Genomic DNA, 25,010 nt, shown 5'->3' on the forward strand with positions numbered 1-25,010 from the left:
GCCTCTGAAGCCCTGATTTCCTCTTCTGCCCATATTGTGATACTCATCGCCACTTGAATCACTGTCTTCTCCAGATGAGTTGTTATTTGAGCCATAATTTGAAGCATTATCATTGGTCCTGTAATCTTTGCTACTATAGGGGTGAATTTTTTCCAATGAAAACTTTTTTAGTTCTTTTGTTAGTTTTTGCATTTTTGATTCTGTAAGGAATTCTTCCATTTCACCCATCTCTTTGTTAATGTTTTCCAGTTTAGTCTTATAGATTCTTATATCCACCATATTATTGAGTTTTGTCTCAATCACCTGGATCTTAATAGTTAATTCTGCTGTTAGTCTTGTTGCTGTTTTTATGATTAGGACCAGATAGTCTCGTGTACACTTCCAGGATATTGCAGACCAGTCTTTACGGAATGCTAAATCTTTAAGAAATATTCGCGGTGAGTTAGTTACCCAGAGTCCACGTGGCGCTGCATTTGCCCTTAGGTATTACGTCATATTAATCCCGTGGACTGCTGTCCTCACTTGTTCTTTCTTTAGATCTGTTAGTTCATCCCATTCATTTGTATTGGCTAGGGTTTGGGTCAGGTTTCCCTCGGCTCTGAGTGGTGGTTTGGCTAGTATGGTATCAATGTTCTCAATGGAGTAGCTCAGACCAAAATATTCTGCCATTTTGTTTCCAGGACAGTTGCTACTTGAGGTTTGTTGTTTTACTTTGTCTATCCAACGATAGTACCTTGTGTTATCTCCCACTGCTGTTCGCAGCTAACTCTTCTTCAATCAATGGGGGTGGGGAGAAGGAAATTAACGATCCATCCAGTTTCCTTTGGCTCAAATCTTTTAATCAGTAGGGGGATGGATCACTTGTCCTGCCAACCTGGATTACTCAGGTATTCGGTACGTCCCTCAGTAAAAAACCCTCATGCACTCGAGATGGAATCGTGAGTAGCGGTATATCTTGATTCTCCGCTGAATTTATCGAGTGTCTGCATAATCACAGGGTTCTTTGGTATGCAGCCTCCGCCCGGAGGTAGTCATCCAAGGTTGTGTGCAGTAGTGTCCAGTGATTAGTGAAAGTGGTGAATTTTAAAATAACTCGAAGAGCCAGAGCGTGAATTTTATTATTCTGGATTCGGGCCAGTAAAGTTGAAAATATCGTTGGTATGCGTTTCTGAGAATGATTAGGGTTCTCTTCGCTACCTATTTTCGTGATTTAAAAGATCGACATGTTTCAGCCCTTATTTGTCAAAGTGATCGTCGGGCTTTCTTCAGGACCAGGTGAGGAGGTGAGAAGGGAATCTATTTAGTCCCTTCCTTTTGAGGTCAATTTTGTGCCTGTAGAATAAAAGGGGGAGTTTTACAGGGCGTTTTCTATATACATTAATTCACCTATCAGCTCTGTGCTGGAAGTAAATTACTCATTAAATTACTTATTTACCATTCATAGCTTCGCCATTATCCTGTCTTGGGTAACTACATACCCAAAATTTGCCAATTATAAGATTCACAATGCTTTAAGTCTCAAAATTGTCCTGTCATCAACCCTCATTCAGAAAATGAAGTTTCTCATGGCTTCTCACCAAAATATGTTTCATGGGATTTTGTTATTATCCCCCTACTGGATGTTATCATTCTCCACTATGACTACTTTATCTCTACTTTCTGCTTTACATCCAAATTCTCATATTGGGTCGTACATTCTAAACATTTCCCAAAACTAGTTTCATTGCGTGCTCAAATTGGATTTCTGTGATATTCTCCTAAAACAATTATATGCCCCAAACATACTCATGTAATGTGCTCTCAATCGCATGCCTGCATATACATATTGTTTTAGCACCATGGTAGAACTATATGTACTATTTACGCTTTTGGGGCTTGTAATCACGTTTATCTGCTTGTGTCTGCTTATTTTATGCAAGAATAACGTTAGTCAATAAATATTATTGAAAACGGTCCACTATGTATTCTCTGTATAGTTCTCTGATCATATGTAAGCACGAGTGACTGAGCAAAAGGTTCTGTACTGTCTCCATGATCCCCGAGGCGTCAGGGTTGTCATGTTCAGTGGTTGCCAGAAACCATTCACACCCCGGTAGGATTAGGGGGCTTACGGTGGCACTGTGAGCTAGCTGGTCTATAGGCCAACATATTCTGTGGGTTGTCCGGAATCAGTCTCAACATCCAGACCTTAGTTTATGTTGTCCAAACAATGCACAGGTCCTACAGATTGGTAGGAACTACACAACACTCACTCACACACAAAGCCTCTCACATAAACACTCACTCATCCATACAGCCACTCATACAGCTTCTCAGTCAACCATACATCTACTCACACACACATGTAGGGATTGGATTGTGTAGAATAAATTGTGGGTAGCTATATGCTAATGAGAAGCTGTCTTGCAGCAAGGGCGAGGGACGCATTCAAATTGTTTCCCACGGTTTATAAATTGACAGTTCCCAAGGGCATATGAAACTGTGGAATTCCAAATGTACATTGATTATAAACATTAACAGGTAGCCTGTGTAGGGAAGAATAATTGATGAAGGACAGAAATAGATCTTTGCAGAATGGAAATAACAAGTACTGTGACATTTTTGCATGGTTCCCAACCTCGGACTAATTATGTGTACGAACGTTGAAATGTTTTGGTTTAACCCAGTACTGCATTTGCTTTTGAAGTACAAATTTTCTGCAATGTGGCACTCAAGTTGGAATGAGTATTTACACCATAATGACAGTCCTTCGTCTGTTTTCCACAGAATGCTTCCACCAATGAGCATCACTTCATACCCTTTAAAATGGCTATCGAATGGGGCTGCTTATGTATAAGTATGCAAAAGAAACAGTATAAGTATAAGCATTGAGTGAGAAAGGCCTCAGCCAAAATGCGTCTGCTGTATGGATCAAAATGTAGAATGATGAACACGTGAGTACCCCAAATTTTGTTTTGTAACTGAGCTGCACATGCTATGTGAGTTCCACCCTCACAGCTGTGGCACCCACTCAAAGAGTTCTGTGTAATCCTGGTGGAATTGTGTGGAGCAATTTTATATATATATAAAAAGGAAATTGGAGCTGGGTCCAAACTGGGGTGGCATGGTGAGAAAATGACCAATGGATTAAACACAGATTTGTGACTGAGGGGGTGTTTGAAAGGTTTCAGCACTCCATCCATCGTCTTGTTGTGTAGCTTACTATATATATTTATCAGTCATAAACGTTTAGAAAACACTCACACTTAATGGATGATGTTATCAGTGGTGTCATTTGAGATGTCATCAGTGATGTCACTGACCATGGCATGAGTGATGTAATATATGAGCTCATAAGCATTGGGGGTGCGTAAGTTTTAGTTAGCTCAGGTAACTATAACTGCTGAACTTCATTGGTTTTACACTAGTGAAATCTGAGCCTAACTATAATGCCCCAGTAAACTTTGTTTTTTTCAGTGAATTTATATATTTATATATATATTCAATTTAAGCTTTATTTCGACAAAATTGTCATATATATAATAATTGTAAAAGGGTATTTAAGTCACAAACAGGCACATCTTCGGGGAGAGACATCTACAGCTTTCCTTAGAAGCTTCATTCAAGTGCTGTGTTGTAAACATCTTCAGTGAAGGCCACAGACTTTCATAGCTAGGCCTTATCTGTGTATCTCTCATCCAGAGAACACCATAATAAAAACCATAAAGATGATGATCTCTGTGGTGATGGATTCTGCCTTAAGGGAAGCTTCTGCAACAGCCATGGTAATGTATGGCAGGCCTTCTGCCGTAATCATCATGGCACAGCCAGTGCCACTGTCAAATTTTCCGCAGTAACACCAAACATAGAAATGTTACATTTGAACTTTTGTGTTTTTGCAGCCATAGAGCTTCTTACTAGCAAAAAACTCAACCTATGAGCATACTTCTAATTTGTCCTAAAGGACTGTGTTATCACCATAGTTTGGTTTCTCACTTGACCATATACTTTCTCCTTCACATATTTTGCACTTACCCTCGAAGACTCTGGCAGCCCAGCGAGCCTGCACATCTGCTGTTGCAGGAATGCCTCCCAGTGACATGACAAGCCCAATGATGGCCATTGTTGGCTTCTCCTGGTTAGGTGGAAAGATGTCCTTGTATAAAGAAACCTGATTGTTACTGTCTCGCACGTCAGATTCATCCAGAAAGGGGTAAGCATAGGTATATCCTGTTGAAAAAATGACAAAGTCGACATTCTCCTGCACTGTACCATCCTCAAATATGACTGAGGTTTCAGTGAACTCCTTCACGTTGGGCTTGACCTTGACAGTGCCACAAGCAATGCAGGTAGCAAGGTTATCATTGAAGACGGGCTCTTTTCTAGAGAATCTGTCAAGGAGAAGACAATAAAAAAAATTTCAGCACATCTTCTTTCACTGGATCTTTTATTTATTTTTCACAGAGTTTTATATAGCGCAAACTTGACACAAAGGTTTTGGGTATCAGAGCGCTTTACATAGCACCAGTTGCTTTACATGAGGATACATTCATTCTTTTGTTAGGCACAGGGAGATTAAGGGCCAGATGTAGGTAATTCCCATTTACCGATTCTAAAATACAAAAGATTCAGTATTTCAGAATCGGTAAATGGGATGTAGATAAAGATTCGGTACATTTTACCGAATTGGTAATATTCGTTATTGGTATTTACCGATTCAGTATTTACCGAATCGGTAATTCCCATTCATTCCTATGGGCCTGGAGGCAATGAATGGGAATTACCGATTCGGTAAATACCGATTCGGTATTTACCGAATTGATAATAAGGGGACCATTTACAAGGGTGGCAGGGTGTCACATTGACACCCTGTTGCACCCCTGAATAGTGCATGGGTGCCCTAAGGGCATGTATGTCTGCCACATGGCACTTTAAAAAAATCAAATAATTTATTTTTTAAAGGTATTCGTTATTTACCACCAACTTGTAGTTGGTGGTAAATAACGAATCCTTAAATGACAATTGCACTCACTTGAGTGCTCCCTACATTAAGGATTCGGTAATTTACCGAATCGGTATTTTAAGAATTCGGTAATTTACCGATTCCTTAAATATGGCCCCTACATCTCAGATGCCTAACCGGTCAGTAACGGCCGAAATTCGGTAATTTCAGCCATTACCGACCGGTATTGGGCTACCTATATCTGGCCCTAAGTGATTTGCCGGGAGTCACAGGAGGTTCAGCATCGTTACGAGTCTCGAACCAAGTTCCCCAGATTAGAGGTCGACCCCCCTACCCGTTAGGCCAACTCCTCTCCTCTTGCAGTCCAAAGATACATTTCAAGCACACAATGAGCCTCAAGTTACAGTTGCCTAATGCCAAATAAGGCTGTCAAAGGAGGTTTACTCCCACACAGTTTGTAAAGCATGCATTACTTTTATTATGTGGGGCACTACAAAATACGGTTAATGGTCACTATATTACAGAGACAGACAAATACAGTCAAATATCGACCTACAAATGATTGCATCCACTACATTTTACAACACTACATTGCCATGGTAAGCTTATATTTATTTTTCCTAACTCCATACATACTCAACTAGACTTAATTTGTGATCTGGTGGAAAGGGTTATACAGTCAATAAGATATTTTTGTATGTCAATAATTCAAGTGAGACATTCTGGTAAAACATAGGCAGAGTTTATGGATGCACAGTGAGAAATGCTCCCTACGAACCTCTTATTACAGATTCCACTGCCAGAAAAGGAACATTGGACAATTTAACCGTGAATTCCAGAAGTGTAGTGGCCGGTTGAGGTCTTATTTTCCAAATCATAAGTTAGTTGTATGGTGAGAAAATATGATGTTTCTGTGGTGACACTCTAGGATTCTAAGCAGTGACAATTATCCCAAGTCCTCCCTCTGTATGTCAGTGTCCAAACATACTTTGAGGTAAATGTGTTTTTGAGCTCTAAGTGGGATGTACGAATAAACCTCAGTACATTGGTGACCTTGGAGATAGATCACGCCTTTAGTTTGTTCAACACTCACATGTAGAAATACACAATATTGCTTCTAGCATTGAAGGCACAGCCTGCCCATGCAGAAGGAATCTGAACCAATATATAGTTCACAAAAGTCACTCAAGCCCTGATTCCAGAAGGTGCAGGATATAGCTAGATGGAGAGAACAATTTCCTTACTCACCCATAGAAGGATAAAAGACCGGTTACGTGGCAGTGATGGTTTACAATAAAAGATGAGAAGTCAATTTGTGGCAAGAAACCAGATGCAGTACTGTCCTTTCTAAACCACATCTAATGCAGCCTGCGTCAGTTGGTAGATAGGTAGCTGTATGAGGCTGGAAACATTTACACCACCCAATTGGAAGAAAACACCAGTCTGAAATTCTTTGGCCCTTTGTAATAGGACAAACTGGAAAGGTAAGCAGTTAGTTCTCGATCCTAATCACTAGGAAGCAGAAAAGGAGATAATCGGCAGCATATAATAGCTCCTTATTTTGTGAAACCACTAGAATCAGCAAGTTAAACATATTTGACGTTATTGTTATCTAAACGTCTCATAAACATGCACCTTCTATTGCATGCACACATACTTGTCTTTTGGAGTCAGACCAAAGTTCCCGTGGTCAAACCGTTTGTTCATCATTCTTTCGTACATCCAGTCAGAAAGCCATCGTGGCAGGAGATATTTGAGGAAGGTCTCAAAGCGTGTGAGGTAAACCATATCCCAGGGGTAGCCATCATCCCACACCCGGGTCATAATCCAGCTTCCGCTTCTGGTGCTGAGGTAGACCTGTCAGTCATAGAGACACAAGACTTTACTTGAGTTCATGCTCATTATAATATTCCAAGGTGTGTTACAGAAGAGGTAAAAACTTTCGCAACATACTATACCCCAGCTACATTGTGACCCCTAAACAACCACGCTGGTTAGCCCCTACAACTAAAGGCTTCTTCACTTGCAATGAGTGCAATGTGTGTAAATTAGGAAAAAAACGTACAAAAGATTTCTGCTATAACACCAAAAAAAAGTACACAATAGAATATCTGATTAACTCCAACTCCAAATTTGTAACTTATATATTGGGTTGCCAGTGTAACAAAATCTATGTAGCGAGTACTAAAAGACCTCTAAAAATACAGATACAGGAGCATGTTCGGGCAAGGCGCATTGGGGGCCACAGATACCCACTCACACATCACATGCAGGAAAACCATACAGCGGAAGACAATTTTTGGTTCTTTGGCATTGATCATGAACCTGTGCATCCCAGGGGTGGTAACAGGGAGCTGGCCTTGAGAAGAAAGGAGGCGGTTGGATATGTAGACTGCGTTGTGTAGAATTGGGTCAAAACACTGAAGATAAGCTGCATTATTTTTTGGAATAGCCTCCACCTTTGGACTTGACATCTTTCTCTGATATTGTTGACCTTTGATGTGACAGTTGAAAGAATTGAGCATGTAGCCCGACATAAAACTGTTCAATCGGTCAGAGAGGCTCAAAATCAGGAGGGGACTGATATGGGCATATCTAATACTGATTTATTATGTTTTATTAACTGGCCTGTTTGGGTACCTGTTAAAATGTACCTAGGAATATTAAATCTGTCTTAGGGCGACTGTAGAACTGGACCTCAGGACTAATTCAAAATATAGATAAATGAGGCATGCTCCTGTTTATTTCTGCTCTGTTTTGCTTTTAACTCGTTCAGGAGTGTGATGATTGTATATACTCCATGTTAAGATTTTGCACATGACTTTTGTATGATTTTCTATACACTATAGTGTACTATGTTTCTTCTCTTTTTTACAAATCCTGCGTCTCCTTCTGTGTATCTTTAACTTTATCCTAATCTTTAATTCTACCTGATCTTCTTGAGTCTTTTCTAAAATTAATATTATTTCTTTTTCAACCACATCCCTTTTTTTACTTTTTCTGGTGTGTCGTCTGATTCAATCTATTGACTTTTGAGGGTTTCTATACTGTCAGATGCGTTTTCTATTCATAACTAGCACTCACCATCTGTTATTTCTCTCCCCTCATGGCATTGGTATAGTTTCACCAGTGTGCATACCTTATTTGCTCAGTGGATATTTACTTGTTGGTGCACTTTTTTAGTTATTCTAAGATGGCCCCCATATTTGCCCACATTGCTTGCATCCCTTTTTTTGATGTCCGAGATTTGCCTGTTTTTATTCATTCGTAACATTGCTGAGCTACTTCCGTTTTTATTTGTGCTCTAGCAGCTCGCTAATGTTCTCCCATTGTTCAAAATTTACGCCTACAAATAAATCGAGGTATGGGAAGAGGTCCCAGTAAACATGAACAATAATAACAAAGAAAATATACACAATCAAAGAAACCAATTGAAAGGACACATTGTTTTATTCACAATGTGCCAGTATCATGTATATACGTCACTTCAAATATACATAAATCTGTAACTATTTAGTAGTGCCCCAGAGATTGGGAAAAGGGGGAGGGGTGTGTGATACGTGTGGGTAATAGGTGAAGGAGAAGAGGGTTTTCAGTGACAGTAAAAATCGGCGAATAGAAATGATGCAATATGGTTACATATCGATGTACCCAAACAAAACGACCAATAGGTTCATATACATTCTTTCACATAAATCATACTCCAAAAGCACAACTAATGAGAGCAATAGGGTGTGGAGTTGACTGTATAGACCATAATGATGTCGACGTTTCGACCCTCGATTGCAGATGTAAGTTTGAATCTTGCGGTGTGGTCTTCTTCAGGACTAAGGAGATGGGGGCACGTGACCACCAAGGTGGTGTGCATAGGGACCCGATAGGGTAGAGGGTAGATAATGGTAGTGGATCGAGGTGTTACCCGGAACAGCCTAATGAATTAATGGTCAGGGGTCCGTGGAAGCATCTGAAGGGAAAGTAGCTCCATCAACCGTTTTGATGGGGGGCCATTCCCCCGGCGAGCAGTGAACGGCTCCGGATTAATTCTTCACCCCGTCCTGCCACGCACTCGACGCCATTGCGCGATTGCCAGAGAACCCACGCCGAAAGTCGAAGCAAAACGGTTGATGGAGCTACTTTCCCTTCAGATGCTTCCACGGACCCCTGACCATTAATTCATTAGGCTGTTCCGGGTAACACCTCGATCCACTACCATTATCTACCCTCTACCCTATCGGGTCCCTATGCACACCACCTTGGTGGTCACGTGCCCCCATCTCCTTAGTCCTGAAGAAGACCACACCGCAAGATTCAAACTTACATCTGCAATCGAGGGTCGAAACGTCGACATCATTATGGTCTATACAGTCAACTCCACACCCTATTGCTCTCATTAGTTGTGCTTTTGGAGTATGATTTATGTGAAAGAATGTATATGAACCTATTGGTCGTTTTGTTTGGGTACATCGATATGTAACCATATTGCATCATTTCTATTCGCCGATTTTTACTGTCACTGAAAACCCTCTTCTCCTTCACCTATTACCCACACGTATCACACACCCCTCCCCCTTTTCCCAATCTCTGGGGCACTACTAAATAGTTACAGATTTATGTATATTTGAAGTGACGTATATACATGATACTGGCACATTGTGAATAAAACAATGTGTCCTTTCAATTGGTTTCTTTGATTGTGTATATTTTCTTTGTTATTATTGTTCATGTTTACTGGGACCTCTTCCCATACCTCAATTGATAGCCCAGGTCCCCGTAATTATATCTGGGTACAACCCCCCTCTTTATAGTACAAATAAATCGAGCTGGAGAAATCACAAACTAGAATTATGAATATCGTTGTTCTCTCTTTTTTTTTTTTCTTCCTTGAGTTTTTCTCCCCCGATACATGGTATTGTTATGAACGGTCGGTTTAGACACCCTGGTTGTTCCCACAACGTGATATAGCGTCCACATATGTAACCATTTCAAGATGGCCGCTACATCCGCCCACATTCCCTTATCCTTTTCTGATGTTCGGGGACTATTACCCTGCTTTCTTTATTGTTTATAGCTTCTTGTAGCCCAATTATAGTGACCAGCGCGTAATCTGACAGGGATTATTATGCCTGTTCACTTACAACAAATTGGTACTTGGGTTATATTCCAGTACTAATGTAGTTCTTTCGCGCAATTTTCTTTTCAAATCTCTCGTATGCAATTACATTTAATAGAAGATACTTTTTTCTAGGTTTATGGAGACCTTTCTCTTTTTACTCGCGCTTTGCAATATTATTGGTCTTTTTTGTGGTTTGGCTTTTACATCGCATTACAGACATTAACAGCTCATGGTTTGAAGATGGCTGCCGGTTGCGCAGACTGAACCATGTGATCCGCAGATTTCTTTACCTGCCGCGGTTCACAGGTGATTCCGCTTATTGACCTTTGAACCTAGTATATAAGGAGCCTGAAACGTTAGATCTCATTTGCTGCCGAGGACGCATCGCGGTCGAGACGGGGATATTATTTTTGCATGCCAGCGGTTTTATTACAAATCGGTAGGTCCTGCTTGGAGTTGCTTTGTGGTATGGGTACCTGGAGGCCACCTTTTCCATTTTTCCTTTCTTTTTCTTTTCCTTTTCTTCGTTATTTAAGGGGTTGTTGGTTTGTATAGTAGTTTCTCTAGTAACCCAATTGTTACAACATTGGGTTAAAGACAGCATACATAGCCCGGTGCTTGGGTGTCATTATTTTGGACGTTTGATATAGCGGACCACTTTGGTTATAGCAGTTTTTCTTCCATTTTAAACATATAGTCTCAGTCAAATCCAAATATCATGAAATAACTAGCATACATTTCTTTAAAACTTTCTTCTTCTCTTTTTCTTTTAAAGATTGGGACATCTAACTTTTTCACTTTTCTCTAAGACTACACTGTGATATGGAATATATGGCTTTTAGGGAAAACAAGGGGAACCCTTAAAGGGCCTAGGACCATGGGTGTCAAGTATTTTGAAGGAAACAAGTGGTCCTTAGCATAAACGAATAAAAAAGAGCAAAGATAATATATAGATCACAATGGGCTGCTATATAGTACAGAAATCCCTTGTCCAGCCGGGCAGGGAATGTTTATTCATGTGAAAGGTTGTTTCGATAAAGGAATAAGACAAGTAACCAAAGACATACAGGTTACAGTAGGGCACAGTCCTGTGCCGTACGTGAGAAGGAAATAAAGAAGACAGTAAGTGCAATTAGCTCTGAGTTGATGTACAGACGGTGAATTTATAGCATGCCAACTCGGAAAACCGGGTCTCCGTTTTTTGGTAGGGCGTCTTGGTCTGAATCACTGTTGGTTCGCTGGGATAGAGGGTTGAGCTTTAGCTGCAGTAGTTTCAGTTCGTACTGCGGTGCAATCAGTGGCGCTGGTAACCTTCGTTAGGGCCAGGAAATTAAAGGTCCGCTAGAGGTTCCTGAGGCTGTCGATAAGCCGGTGGCGCGTTGTGGTCACCGACTGTACATCAACTCAGAAAGAATCTCAGCGGGAAAAAATCTTTTTTTTACAAAAGCGCGTCTCAACGGGACAACAATTATAAATCCCAAGGGCTAATTCAAAGTCCAATCAAATCTACACACGGTACTGCGCTATACTGGACCTGAGCCTCATCCTCGCTGCGTAAATTTGGAGCCCTGCCCAAATTTGGATTTCCAACATGGATGTCGGGCGATTACCCTAATCACTGAAGACATCCCACAGGATTAAACCTCATTCACAGACAAAAGTCTGGCGGTTTTATGTTAACAGGTTTTATTCAGGCAAAAGTTATGATTGTGAAAGTCAAATTCAAATTTGTTTATTTATGATAACGGAACTCAATTGAGGTCCACATAAAAATTCAATAAAGAATAAACAACAAATTACATGAGAATACAGGAAAGAAGTTTTACAGAATATTCAGTTATCAATATAATGTTAAAAAACATTTTAAAAAGTTAAACAATTTAAAACAAAACATTTCGTTTGGAGGATTAAGCATCGCTTCAATAAAATCATAAGCAGTGGCAATACCCAATTGGAGGCACATAAGTCTCAACCATTTGCGTCTAAATGCCATAAGATCCGGACAAACAAAGACAACATGGTACAAATCCTGGGAATTACAATTACAGAAATTACAAATATCTGAACCACCATGCCATTTGGACAGAAGACAGTTCAGAGGAAGTAAGTTATACCTTAACAAAAGGATAAATCGCCTAACTCCATGGGGAGGTTCCAACATATGTATGGTTGGGGGGTTTTCATTTCACAGAATTTACCAATGGGGAACATTCTGTTCGCAGTTTTACTTGACCCACTATCAACTCTAAAGCTCAACTCCCAAGAGGCAGATTTTAAGGATAACATTAGTTGGGCAGCAGATTGTAAAAATAGGTTTTGTTCATCTAGCTGTAGTAAGGTAACAGCCTGTCGAAAATTCCTTACAATAGAGGAATAAGCATTAAAGGAACCCAACAGCTCACTTCTTATTAAATATCTCAAGGTACCAGGCGTTCCTCCAGCAATATTGAAAACCCAACGTACCACACTAGCAGCTGCCTGGGCCTGAGAGCTGCGCAGACCAAATTCTCGTCTTAACGAAGACGTAGAATTTGCAGTATTTACAGAAGCTAAGTTACGTAATATTTTTCCTTCGGTAGAATACAAAAATTTCCAACATACCATATCCACTATTTCTAGTCCATAGATTAGGGATGCGGGGATTTTTGCTCGGTAAACCTCGAGCAGTGTGGAAAAATGCCTTCTACCTGTTGATTTGTAAAAGGAAATAAGGCTCTTCCCTTGAACAAGAGCTTTTCTGCTATTGTTCTCAATGTGGGTTTTTTCGCTTAAATTGCTCATGACAATCTTTCCAAGAAAGGGATATGTTATGTTATGTTATGTTAATAACTTTTATTCGGCGCACAGCTGCCCCAGCGAAGGGGCGTCCTGGCGCCTGATCGAGTACCACAACACAACAGATCAATGCTGGAAAGAGAGGGAATCAGTCAGCGGAGGCAAACAGGTGGGTTTTTATAGCGCGTCTGAAGAGAGTCAAGCTATTTAGGGCACGAATATGGACAGGGAGGGAGTTCCATAATCCAGCCGCCAAGACACGAAAGGAGCGACCTCCCATCCTACTCAGTCTGAACCTAGGCTTAATCGCCAGATGACGAGATTCCGACCTGAGAGACCGCGTGGGGACATAGGGAGAGACAAGGCCCGCAAGGGCAGGAGGAGAGGAGAGCTTCAGGATCTTAAATGTCAGACAGAGAGCCTTGAATTTGATTCTCTGTCTGACCGGCAGCCAGTGAAGGGAGGTCAGGACTGCAGAGACAGAACAACGTCTCGGGAGGCCAACAATGGCCCGTGCAGCGGCATTCTGCACCCTCTGCTGCCTAGTGGCCTCAGCCTGGTTAACTCCCAGCAGCAGTGCACTCCCGTAGTCCAGCCGAGAGAGGATGGAGGCCTGGACCACCAGTTGCCGAGTAGGAGGCTCGAAGAATTTGAGGATTGGTCTCAGTCCTCGCAGAATACCATAACAGGTAGCTGCAATCTTCTTTGTGTGGCTGGTAAAAGAGAGGTTAGGATCCAGCCAGACCCCCAAGTTCTTAACTTCGGCCGCTGGGATGGGGGACACCCCCAACTCAGGAGGCCACCACTGATCTCCCCAAAGTTCCGCCTGCTTCCCTAGAATCAGGACCTCGGTTTTCTTGGCATTTAGCTGTAAGCAATTGCTACGCATCCAATTCGCCACAGCTATAAGTCCTGCACGGAATCTGGGCGCAGTCACCTCAGGGTCCCCACTGAGTGTCACCGCCAGCTGCGTGTCGTCGGCATACAATGTCATGGTTAAGCCACATTGCCTGACGACGGCAGCCAGCGGTTTCACATATAGGTTGAACAAAGTGGGGCTCAACGCAGAGCCCTGAGGGACTCCCAGTCCCAAAGGATGGAAAGAGGACTGACCAGGTGGAATGGCCACTTTGAAAAACCGGTCCGAGAGGAAAGAGCGGAACCATTGAAGAGCCTTCACTATGATTTCACTACTTCTAACCTTTCACCCCCTATGGACCAATAATAATTTTCATATTTGGGTTTTCTCCTTCCATGGAAGCACATAATTTTACTTTTTGAAATATTTATTTTCAAGAAGTGAGCCTCAGCATAGGAGGACAGAGCTTGTAAACGGTCATTCAAACCTTTTGGGGTGAGGTCCAGCATTAAAATGTCATCAGCGTACATTAAGCACGCTATTGGAGTTCTCCCCAAAATAGGTGCAATTCCGTTACTAGATGATAATATAGCCTTAGGGAGGTCAGCAATATATAGGGAGAACAACAGGGGAGCCAATAGGCAGCACTGTTTTAGTCCATTATTAGTGGGTATAACCCAGGACAGTCCTCTCTCACCACCCATTAAAACTCTACACCAAGTGTCTGTGTGTAGTGCAATGACTAACTTCAATAGCCTAGGGGGCATCTCTAGTTTAGTTAACTTACTCCACAGCAAGGATCTATCTACCTTATCAAAAGCCGTACAGAAGTCAATAAAGGCCCCATATACACCCCCTCTACGAACTGTAACATATTTTTCCACCAGGATTTGAAGGGCAATAAGATTGTCCAGGGTACCATGTTGTTTCCTAAAGCCAGTTTGTTCTAGCGGAAGTATTGCAGACGCTGATACCCAGTCATTTAAAGAGTTCAATAAACATTTAACAAAAACTTTGCCTATGGCATCTAAGAGGGCTATTTGTCTATAGTTTTGGGGTAAGTTTCTAGCCCCCTTTTTATAGAGAGGGATTAATAGACTCCCCTTCCAGGAATACGGGACAGTGCCATTAATAAAGCAAGTTTTGAAGACTGGGTATAAAATTTTCCCCCACAGCATACTGTATGATTTTAACACTGAAATCGGAATTTCATCTGGGCCTAATGCACCAGAAGTGCGTAAAGCTTTTATTGCAGCAACTATTTCCAGTTCAGACGGAGGATCGTATGGAGATGAATCCTCCTGCAGCTTACCAGGGCCAAACTTCTCACCATTACTGCTATATAGTTGCTGTATAAAATCAACCCATGTCTGCTCGTTAATAGATATCGGAGAGGGTCTAGATCTTACCCCACATCCTTCTCCAATTAATGACCAAAAGGTCTTGGCCTGCCCACATTTAGATGCCTCGCGAAGTTTGATCCAGAGGGCATCTTCTTTCTCCTGTTTTAATCTCGCCTTTATCCTTTTTCTCCTTCTTTTCAAAAGGGATATTCTTCTACTACGTTCAGGTATAAAGGAAAGATACTGGGCCCTAACTAGTTTATTTATTTCTGTATTTAAACGACGTAGATCAAAAGGGATTTTAGGAATTATCTTTCCAAGTGGAGGCTTTTGAACTTTATATTTTAAAGTATGTAAAAGGGATGCAAAACAGAGTAGTTCTCTACCTTCCCAATGGATTATGTTCTTTGCTGTGTGTTCTAATATATTGGACAAACTTCTAATAGACCCTGAATTCCAATAACATTTCCTTTTTTTATTATTAAGGTTCAATAAGTCATCTCCAATATTCCATAAATCTCTTTGTGGTGAGATTGCATTTAATTTTGCGAGAAGAACATTATGATCACTAAGATCAGTGACAAGTACAGAAAAATCCTCTAAAAAGCCAAAAAAGGAACTATCAACTATCATGTAGTCTAGGATTGAACCACCCTTCCCTAACTTATGAGTAAAATGAGCGGGACTATCCGAAGGAAGCCTTCCATTGATTATGATACAGTCTGCTTCTGCTAGACTCTCCAAGATTAATTTCCCCCTTTTATTTGTTTTAATATTCTCCGGAAATATGGCTTTAGGTATCGAGAATGTCTCCTCTTTTTCCTTATTCCTAAATAATTCCATGGCACTATTAGATATTTTACCATTTAGATCACCTAATAATAAAATATGAGGAGGGGAAATAGATTCCTGAAGATTTGAAATAAAAGAACAAATCATCTTAATACCCGGATTATAGTTTATATCTGGAGGTAAGTAAACATTAATTATTACCAGTGATTTCTGAGGAACATCTTTAGCAAAATTTATTAAGGTTATTGCCTGAAATAATTTATTTGAATCAATATAGTGGGTATAATTCCATTTAACTTTGTTTGTCAAAAGACAGGCTAACCCTCCCTTTGCTCGACCCCTCGTAGAGGGAGTAGCATTACTCTCTAATACATAATAATCTTTTACAGCCGGGAAATTCCCTACCAACCACGTTTCTTGCAAACAAATAATGTCAGCATTTAGAGAGTGCAGGATATGTGAAACCAGACAGCATCTAGTGTCATCCCTGATTGGCACACACATTAAGTTGCGTTTTCTAGGTCCAGAAAAACACTTTCATTCAATGTTCATTTAAATCATAATTTATTTGATTTTTTCGTTAATTTACGTTGCAAATTTGTTATTTCATTTCAAAAAGATCATCAGAAAGTTTTGAATTTCAAACATCAGGCAAGAGTCAAACGTGTCCAATGCATTTCGGGCACTGGTATAATGTGCCCTTCATCAGGGAAATGACACTATAAATAAAAGTAAAATAAGTAAGTCAGGTCCTTGTTCAGTGACATTACATTGTAGTTCACAGAATGAAACATCCAAAATAAGTGACATGTATTACATAGACATTAGCGTGAAGCATTTAACAAACAACGGGTAGTGCTGTGAGGGGCCAGTGAATGTGGATTGTGCTGTGGTATTAGGGAAAACGATCCGAAAATTACTTACATGCCTGTTATGACGACCTATCCGTTAATCTGTAAGAAAACGCAAGTCTAAATTAGTCCTATGCCGGTTTACGGAGGACAGAGTGCATACGCAATGTAAACTAACGTTACGGGCGCTTAGACTAACCTGTTGGTTTTAAACAGCGTGGCTCGCCATCCCGTCTACCTGTCTCCGCGGTGCCGGTGCAACATTCGGCTTCCGGCGTGTGTTGTTTTTTTAGTTATTCACTCGATCACGTGTGATTGGGAGTGAAGAAAGACTCGCGTCGGTGACCCATGGTCGGGTTGATACGAATATAGAAACAACGTGCTAAAATAATTAGGTATTCCTACATGCGGTGATTAATGTAGGCGGACAGAATGTGAAGCTTATAAAAAAGCTTGTGTAGTAACGTAATCTCACGGTTGTAAAAATAATAGCTGATCGATGCAGGGATTCGATCTATAGATGTAGCGGTGCGGTGAATGGAGGGTGAAACGTGTAGTGGTAGAGCTAACATCAAGTGGTTTGTGTTGTCATAGACAATATTGTGTATTTGAACAGTGTCATGGTTTTGGGAACATGCACAATAACAGTTAACACGATCTACAGAGCAGTATTATTACAGGTAACATGAAAATTCTATCCTTTCATTTAAACCAGCCGGTTTCTGGGTAGATAATCTATGGATCCAAAAGTTCTCTCTTCTCAATAGTTGCTTGTTGTTATTTACACCCTCATATTTTGGAACAGTCTCTAGTACAATGAACTTCACTTGAGAAACATTATGTTGTGATTCAACAAAATGAGCCGAAAGTGCTGATTTCATATTCTTAAGTCTGATGTTAGATTTATGTTCGGTCAGACGTACTTTTATGCGTCTCTCAGTTTTCCCTACATACATCTTGCCACACGGGCATTTGATTCCGTATATTAGGTTGCTCGAATCACAGGTGGCATTGACACGTAGTTTTATTGCATAACCTTGTGTAGGATGATTGATGGTGTGGCCTTTAATTATACTGTTGCAGTTCCCGCAATTCAGGCAAGGTTTCGTGCTATGGTGTGAAGTGATGTCTTTGGTTTTGGTTTGCAAAATTTCTCCTAGGTTCTTGGCTCTAGTGTAGGCGAATAGCGGAGGCTGGTCAAATGCTCTGTTGAAATCCGGTTCTATTTTCAATATGGACCAGTGTTTCATGATTATCTGTTTAAATTTTTTGCTGTTTGTAGAGTATTTGGAGACTACTACCATTCGCGTTTGCTCTGTTTTGACTGTTGGTGTCAGTAGCTTAGATCTCTCCATGTTAGCAACTCTCACCATGGTTTCATCCATTAATTGTTTGGGATAACCTCTTTTCATGAATTTGGTTGACATCTCATTTAATCTCAAGCATAGAGTGGTTTGATCAGAGATGATTCTCTTGACTCTTGCCATTTGTGAGTATGGCAAGTTCCTGATTAAATTCGGTTCATGAAAGCTGGAATGCAGTAGCATATTGTTCCTGTCTGTTGATTTAACAAAAAGGTCTGTTTCAAACCCTTTAGGTGTTATGGTTACCTTAACATCCAGGAAGTTTACAGATGTGTCAGAAATATCCCACGTTAGTTGAATTCTTTGGTCAATGCTGTTAAATTTGTTTAGTTGGTTTTTTAGTTTCTCCTCTGACTCCGTCCAAATGATGAAATAATCATCAATGTACCTTGATACCATTTTCAGATGGTCTGTCCAGTTCTTATCGTTCAAAATGTGTTGGGTCTCATACCAGTGCATGAACATGTTTGCGTATACCGGCGCGGCCGAATTGCCCATGGCCATTCCTGTGAGCTGTTGATACCACTTATCTGTGACTCTAAAGTAGCTATGGTATAGCGTGAATTGCATCAATTCCATGAGGAACAGTTGAAAATCTTGGTTTGTGTCGGTATTGAGGATAGCTGCTTCTATTGCTTCAATGCCCATGTTGTGTGGTATGTTTGTGTATAGGCTACACACATCAGCTGTGCATAACAGAATCTTATCGTTGGGATGTAGTTCAATTTGTTGTAGTTTTAATAGAAATTGTGAGGTATCTTTGATGTATGTTGCAGTTGATTGTACAACTGGTTGTAAATACCTGTCGATTAATTGACCAATAGGTTGGTGTATGCTTCCTCTGGTTGAGACTATTGGTCTCATGGGAGGGTTTCTCAAGCACTTGTGAATCTTGGGTGTCATTCTTAGTGTTGGACTTTTAGGGTCAACGGTTATGAGAAAGTTCTTTGTTCTCTCAGTGATCGTACCTTGTTGGTGTGCATGATCAATGATCCTTTTTAGTGTTCTAGTGTATTCCATGGTGGGATTTGCATCCAATTCTTTATATGTTGTTTTATCCATGATGTGTTCAGTGACTTTGTCATTGTACATTGACCTGTTCATAATGACGATTGCCCCTCCTTTGTCAGCATTGGTGAAGATTATTTGGTCATTAGTCGCAATTCTCTTGATGGTATCTAAATCCTTTTGTGTGATGTTTTTATTTCTAGGTTTAGAGAATTTGAGTTTGTTAAGATCTTGTTTGACAAGGCTTTCAAATAAATCTAGAGTCTTGTGACTGGAAGGTGCCTGAAATGTGCTTTGTGGACGTAGTCCAAGTAGTTGGTCATTGTCTTGAGTTGGACGTTCCGGTAAGGTGTTATCAAAAAAATGCCTCAATTTGAGTTTACGCATTAGTTTAAAAAAACTGACTTCCTCTTCAAGACGATCCGACTGGGTGGTTGGTACAAATGAAGTTCCCTTCTCCAGTATTTTGAGTTGATAAGTGGTAAAATGATAGTCACTTATGTTGATGACAAGGTTGTCTTTGGTTAGTTCTTCTTCGGTTTTTTCTCCAACTGCTTGGTGGTGGCTGTCGTGCTCCTGGTTGTGGGAGGATCTCTCTCTTTCTCCTTTTCCTTTTCTTTTTCCTTGCCCTCTCCTGGGTCTCCTTTTTGCGCTTGGCCCTGGTCTAAAAAAGGGCTGCTATCCTGTGGGTGGGTAGTAGTGGGTTCTTCAGATAGGACTGGTACTTCTGGTGTTCTTGTAGGTTGGTTTTTCCGAGGTCTCATAGTGGATTCACTATCCGTCGAGGAGGTATCCGTATTGGAATTATAGGGGCGGTTCCGTCGTTTCTGGGCATATACATCAGCCCATGTATATACCTCACCCAACTTATAATCCAAGGTGTCCCGTTTGAACTTACGGATTTTCCGTTCGTTGATTTCCTTAGTGTGACGGTCAACTTGTGTTTTAATGTCTTCTAGAATAGTATCCAGTTCCTCTTCACTCATCATTTTGGAAAGTTCCGTGGCCGTTTCTTGAATTTCTGCAGAAATCTCCTCCAAAATAGTAGATAGTTCTTGTATTATAAGGAGAATTAAATCCAATGAGCATTTATTTAATATCTCATACCACCGTTCTTGAAATTTCTTGGAATGTTTGCATAGAGATGGTTTAAGTGCAATTCTTAGACCGCGTGGTATGCGAAGGTTCCTGTGGTACTTTATGAGGGTGCTGGCATGCAACAGTTGATTTGTTTTTCGTTTTGATAAATATAATAATTGTTTTATGTTTTGCTCCTTTGATCGGTTAGTTGTATCTTGTGCTAGTTCCTCCCTGATTAATGAGTAAATTTGATCCACGTCTTTTTCTTCGAATGCAAAGGTGGAGGCTCTGGCCTCAGTGCTTTTTGATATATCCTCATAGTTGGACATTTTTCACTTAGTTTTTGTTCTCAGATACTTGTGTCGGTGCGTGCTATCTGACCTTTCGGGCGCTGTGAGGAACAATATAGTACGATTGGGGTAGATGCACTGCTGGTTTTATAAGGTTAATTCAAGTTAGTTGAACGTTATTGAAGTTTGGTGGTGCTCAATTAGGAGGCGTCGAGTGCCCTACGACGTCAAAGGAATTGCAGGATATGTGAAACCAGACACTTATTATATTTATCAAAACGAAAAACAAATCAACTGTTGCATGCCAGCACCCTCATAAAGTACCACAGGAACCTTCGCATACCACGCGGTCTAAGAATTGCACTTAAACCATCTCTATGCAAACATTCCAAGAAATTTCAAGAACGGTGGTATGAGATATTAAATAAATGCTCATTGGATTTAATTCTCCTTATAATACAAGAACTATCTACTATTTTGGAGGAGATTTCTGCAGAAATTCAAGAAACGGCCACGGAACTTTCCAAAATGATGAGTGAAGAGGAACTGGATACTATTCTAGAAGACATTAAAACACAAGTTGACCGTCACACTAAGGAAATCAACGAACGGAAACTCCGTAAGTTCAAACGGGACACCTTGGATTATAAGTTGGGTGAGGTATATACATGGGCTGATGTATATGCCCAGAAACGACGGAACCGCCCCTATAATTCCAATACGGATACCTCCTCGACGGATAGTGAATCCACTATGAGACCTCGGAAAAACCAACCTACAAGAACACCAGAAGTACCAGTCCTATCTGAAGAACCCACTACTACCCACCCACAGGATAGCAGCCCTTTTTTAGACCAGGGCCAAGCGCAAAAAGGAGACCCAGGAGAGGGCAAGGAAAAAGAAAAGGAAAAGGAGAAAGAGAGAGATCCTCCCACAACCAGGAGCACGACAGCCACCACCAAGCAGTTGGAGAAAAAACCGAAGAAGAACTAACCAAAGACAACCTTGTCATCAACATAAGTGACTATCATTTTACCACTTATCAACTCAAAATATTGGAGAAGGGAACTTCATTTGTACCAACCACCCAGTCGGATCGTCTTGAAGAGGAAGTCAGTTTTTTTAAACTAATGCGTAAACTCAAATTGAGGCATTTTTTTGATAACACCTTACCGGAACGTCCAACTCAAGACAATGACCAACTACTTGGACTACGTCCACAAAGCACATTTCAGGCACCTTCCAGTCACAAGACTCTAGATTTATTTGAAAGCCTTGTCAAACAAGATCTTAACAAACTCAAATTCTCTAAACCTAGAAATAAAAACATCACACAAAAGGATTTAGATACCATCAAGAGAATTGCGACTAATGACCAAATAATCTTCACCAATGCTGACAAAGGAGGGGCAATCGTCATTATGAACAGGTCAATGTACAATGACAAAGTCACTGAACACATCATGGATAAAACAACATATAAAGAATTGGATGCAAATCCCACCATGGAATACACTAGAACACTAAAAAGGATCATTGATCATGCACACCAACAAGGTACGATCACTGAGAGAACAAAGAACTTTCTCATAACCGTTGACCCTAAAAGTCCAACACTAAGAATGACACCCAAGATTCACAAGTGCTTGAGAAACCCTCCCATGAGACCAATAGTCTCAACCAGAGGAAGCATACACCAACCTATTGGTCAATTAATCGACAGGTATTTACAACCAGTTGTACAATCAACTGCAACATACATCAAAGATACCTCACAATTTCTATTAAAACTACAACAAATTGAACTACATCCCAACGATAAGATTCTGTTATGCACAGCTGATGTGTGTAGCCTATACACAAACATACCACACAACATGGGCATTGAAGCAATAGAAGCAGCTATCCTCAATACCGACACAAACCAAGATTTTCAACTGTTCCTCATGGAATTGATGCAATTCACGCTATACCATAGCTACTTTAGAGTCACAGATAAGTGGTATCAACAGCTCACAGGAATGGCCATGGGCAATTCGGCCGCGCCGGTATACGCAAACATGTTCATGCACTGGTATGAGACCCAACACATTTTGAACGATAAGAACTGGACAGACCATCTGAAAATGGTATCAAGGTACATTGATGATTATTTCATCATTTGGACGGAGTCAGAGGAGAAACTAAAAAACCAACTAAACAAATTTAACAGCATTGACCAAAGAATTCAACTAACGTGGGATATTTCTGACACATCTGTAAACTTCCTGGATGTTAAGGTAACCATAACACCTAAAGGGTTTGAAACAGACCTTTTTGTTAAATCAACAGACAGGAACAATATGCTACTGCATTCCAGCTTTCATGAACCGAATTTAATCAGGAACTTGCCATACTCACAAATGGCAAGAGTCAAGAGAATCATCTCTGATCAAACCACTCTATGCTTGAGATTAAATGAGATGTCAACCAAATTCATGAAAAGAGGTTATCCCAAACAATTAATGGATGAAACCATGGTGAGAGTTGCTAACATGGAGAGATCTAAGCTACTGACACCAACAGTCAAAACAGAGCAAACGCGAATGGTAGTAGTCTCCAAATACTCTACAAACAGCAAAAAATTTAAACAGATAATCATGAAACACTGGTCCATATTGAAAATAGAACCGGATTTCAACAGAGCATTTGACCAGCCTCCGCTATTCGCCTACACTAGAGCCAAGAACCTAGGAGAAATTTTGCAAACCAAAACCAAAGACATCACTTCACACCATGGCACGAAACCTTGCCTGAATTGCGGGAACTGCAACAGTATAATTAAAGGCCACACCATCAATCATCCTACACAAGGTTATGCAATAAAACTACGTGTCAATGCCACCTGTGATTCGAGCAACCTAATATACGGAATCAAATGCCCGTGTGGCAAGATGTATGTAGGGAAAACTGAGAGACGCATAAAAGTACGTCTGACCGAACATAAATCTAACATCAGACTTAAGAATATGAAATCAGCACTTTCGGCTCATTTTGTTGAATCACAACATAATGTTTCTCAAGTGAAGTTCATTGTACTAGAGACTGTTCCAAAATATGAGGGTGTAAATAACAACAAGCAACTATTGAGAAGAGAGAACTTTTGGATCCATAGATTATCTACCCAGAAACCGGCTGGTTTAAATGAAAGGATAGAATTTTCATGTTACCTGTAATAATACTGCTCTGTAGATCGTGTTAACTGTTATTGTGCATGTTCCCAAAACCATGACACTGTTCAAATACACAATATTGTCTATGACAACACAAACCACTTGATGTTAGCTCTACCACTACACGTTTCACCCTCCATTCACCGCACCGCTACATCTATAGATCGAATCCCTGCATCGATCAGCTATTATTTTTACAACCGTGAGATTACGTTACTACACAAGCTTTTTTATAAGCTTCACATTCTGTCCGCCTACATTAATCACCGCATGTAGGAATACCTAATTATTTTAGCACGTTGTTTCTATATTCGTATCAACCCGACCATGGGTCACCGACGCGAGTCTTTCTTCACTCCCAATCACACGTGATCGAGTGAATAACTAAAAAAACAACACACGCCGGAAGCCGAATGTTGCACCGGCACCGCGGAGACAGGTAGACGGGATGGCGAGCCACGCTGTTTAAAACCAACAGGTTAGTCTAAGCGCCCGTAACGTTAGTTTACATTGCGTATGCACTCTGTCCTCCGTAAACCGGCATAGGACTAATTTAGACTTGCGTTTTCTTACAGATTAACGGATAGGTCGTCATAACAGGCATGTAAGTAATTTTCGGATCGTTTTCCCTAATACCACAGCACAATCCACATTCACTGGCCCCTCACAGCACTACCCGTTGTTTGTTAAATGCTTCACGCTAATGTCTATGTAATACATGTCACTTATTTTGAATGTTTCATTCTGTGAACTACAATGTAATGTCACTGAACAAGGACCTGACTTACTTATTTTACTTTTATTTATAGTGTCATTTCCCTGATGAAGGGCACATTATACCAGTGCCCGAAATGCATTGGACACGTTTGACTCTTGCCTGATGTTTGAAATTCAAAACTTTCTGATGATCTTTTTGAAATGAAATAACAAATTTGCAACGTAAATTAACGAAAAAATCAAATAAATTATGATTTAAATGAACATTGAATGAAAGTGTTTTTCTGGACCTAGAAAACGCAACTTAATGTGTGTGCCAATCAGGGATGACACTAGATGCTGTCTGGTTTCACATATCCTGCAATTCCTTTGACGTCGTAGGGCACTCGACGCCTCCTAATTGAGCACCACCAAACTTCAATAACGTTCAACTAACTTGAATTAACCTTATAAAACCAGCAGTGCATCTACCCCAATCGTACTATAGCATTTAGAGAGTGCAAGTATGACAAATTTTCTGTGCTCTGGTTTAGACCAGCTGTGTTCCACGATATTATTTTTAAGTTATCGCTAAAATTCTGAATTCATTTTAGGTACAAAACCAGATTTATCTGATAAAACAGCGGGCAACCAGCTCCACTCCAGATCGGCATCCTTTACCCTA

The 25,010-nt window shown here is 40.5% G+C and overlaps 1 protein-coding gene across 3 annotated transcripts in view; it reads right to left on the reverse strand.

Annotated features, from left to right (window-relative positions):
* The window catches only part of LOC147747798 (flavin-containing monooxygenase 3-like), a 312,200-nt gene that overhangs the window by 88,977 nt on the left and 198,213 nt on the right, over positions 1-25,010 (reverse strand). For all 3 annotated transcript variants that reach the window (XM_086955953.1, XM_086955970.1, XM_086955961.1), the window contains exons 6-7: positions 6,600-6,799; positions 4,015-4,370 (exon numbers count right to left, since the gene is read on the reverse strand). In XM_086955953.1, the coding sequence (XP_086812079.1) occupies positions 4,015-4,370; positions 6,600-6,799 (556 nt within the window). The remainder of the gene's footprint in view (positions 1-4,014; positions 4,371-6,599; positions 6,800-25,010) is intronic.

Source organism: Lissotriton vulgaris, chromosome 1_1, assembly GCF_964263255.1.
Source record: "Lissotriton vulgaris chromosome 1_1, aLisVul1.2, whole genome shotgun sequence".
Lineage (NCBI taxonomy): Eukaryota > Metazoa > Chordata > Amphibia > Caudata > Salamandridae > Lissotriton > Lissotriton vulgaris.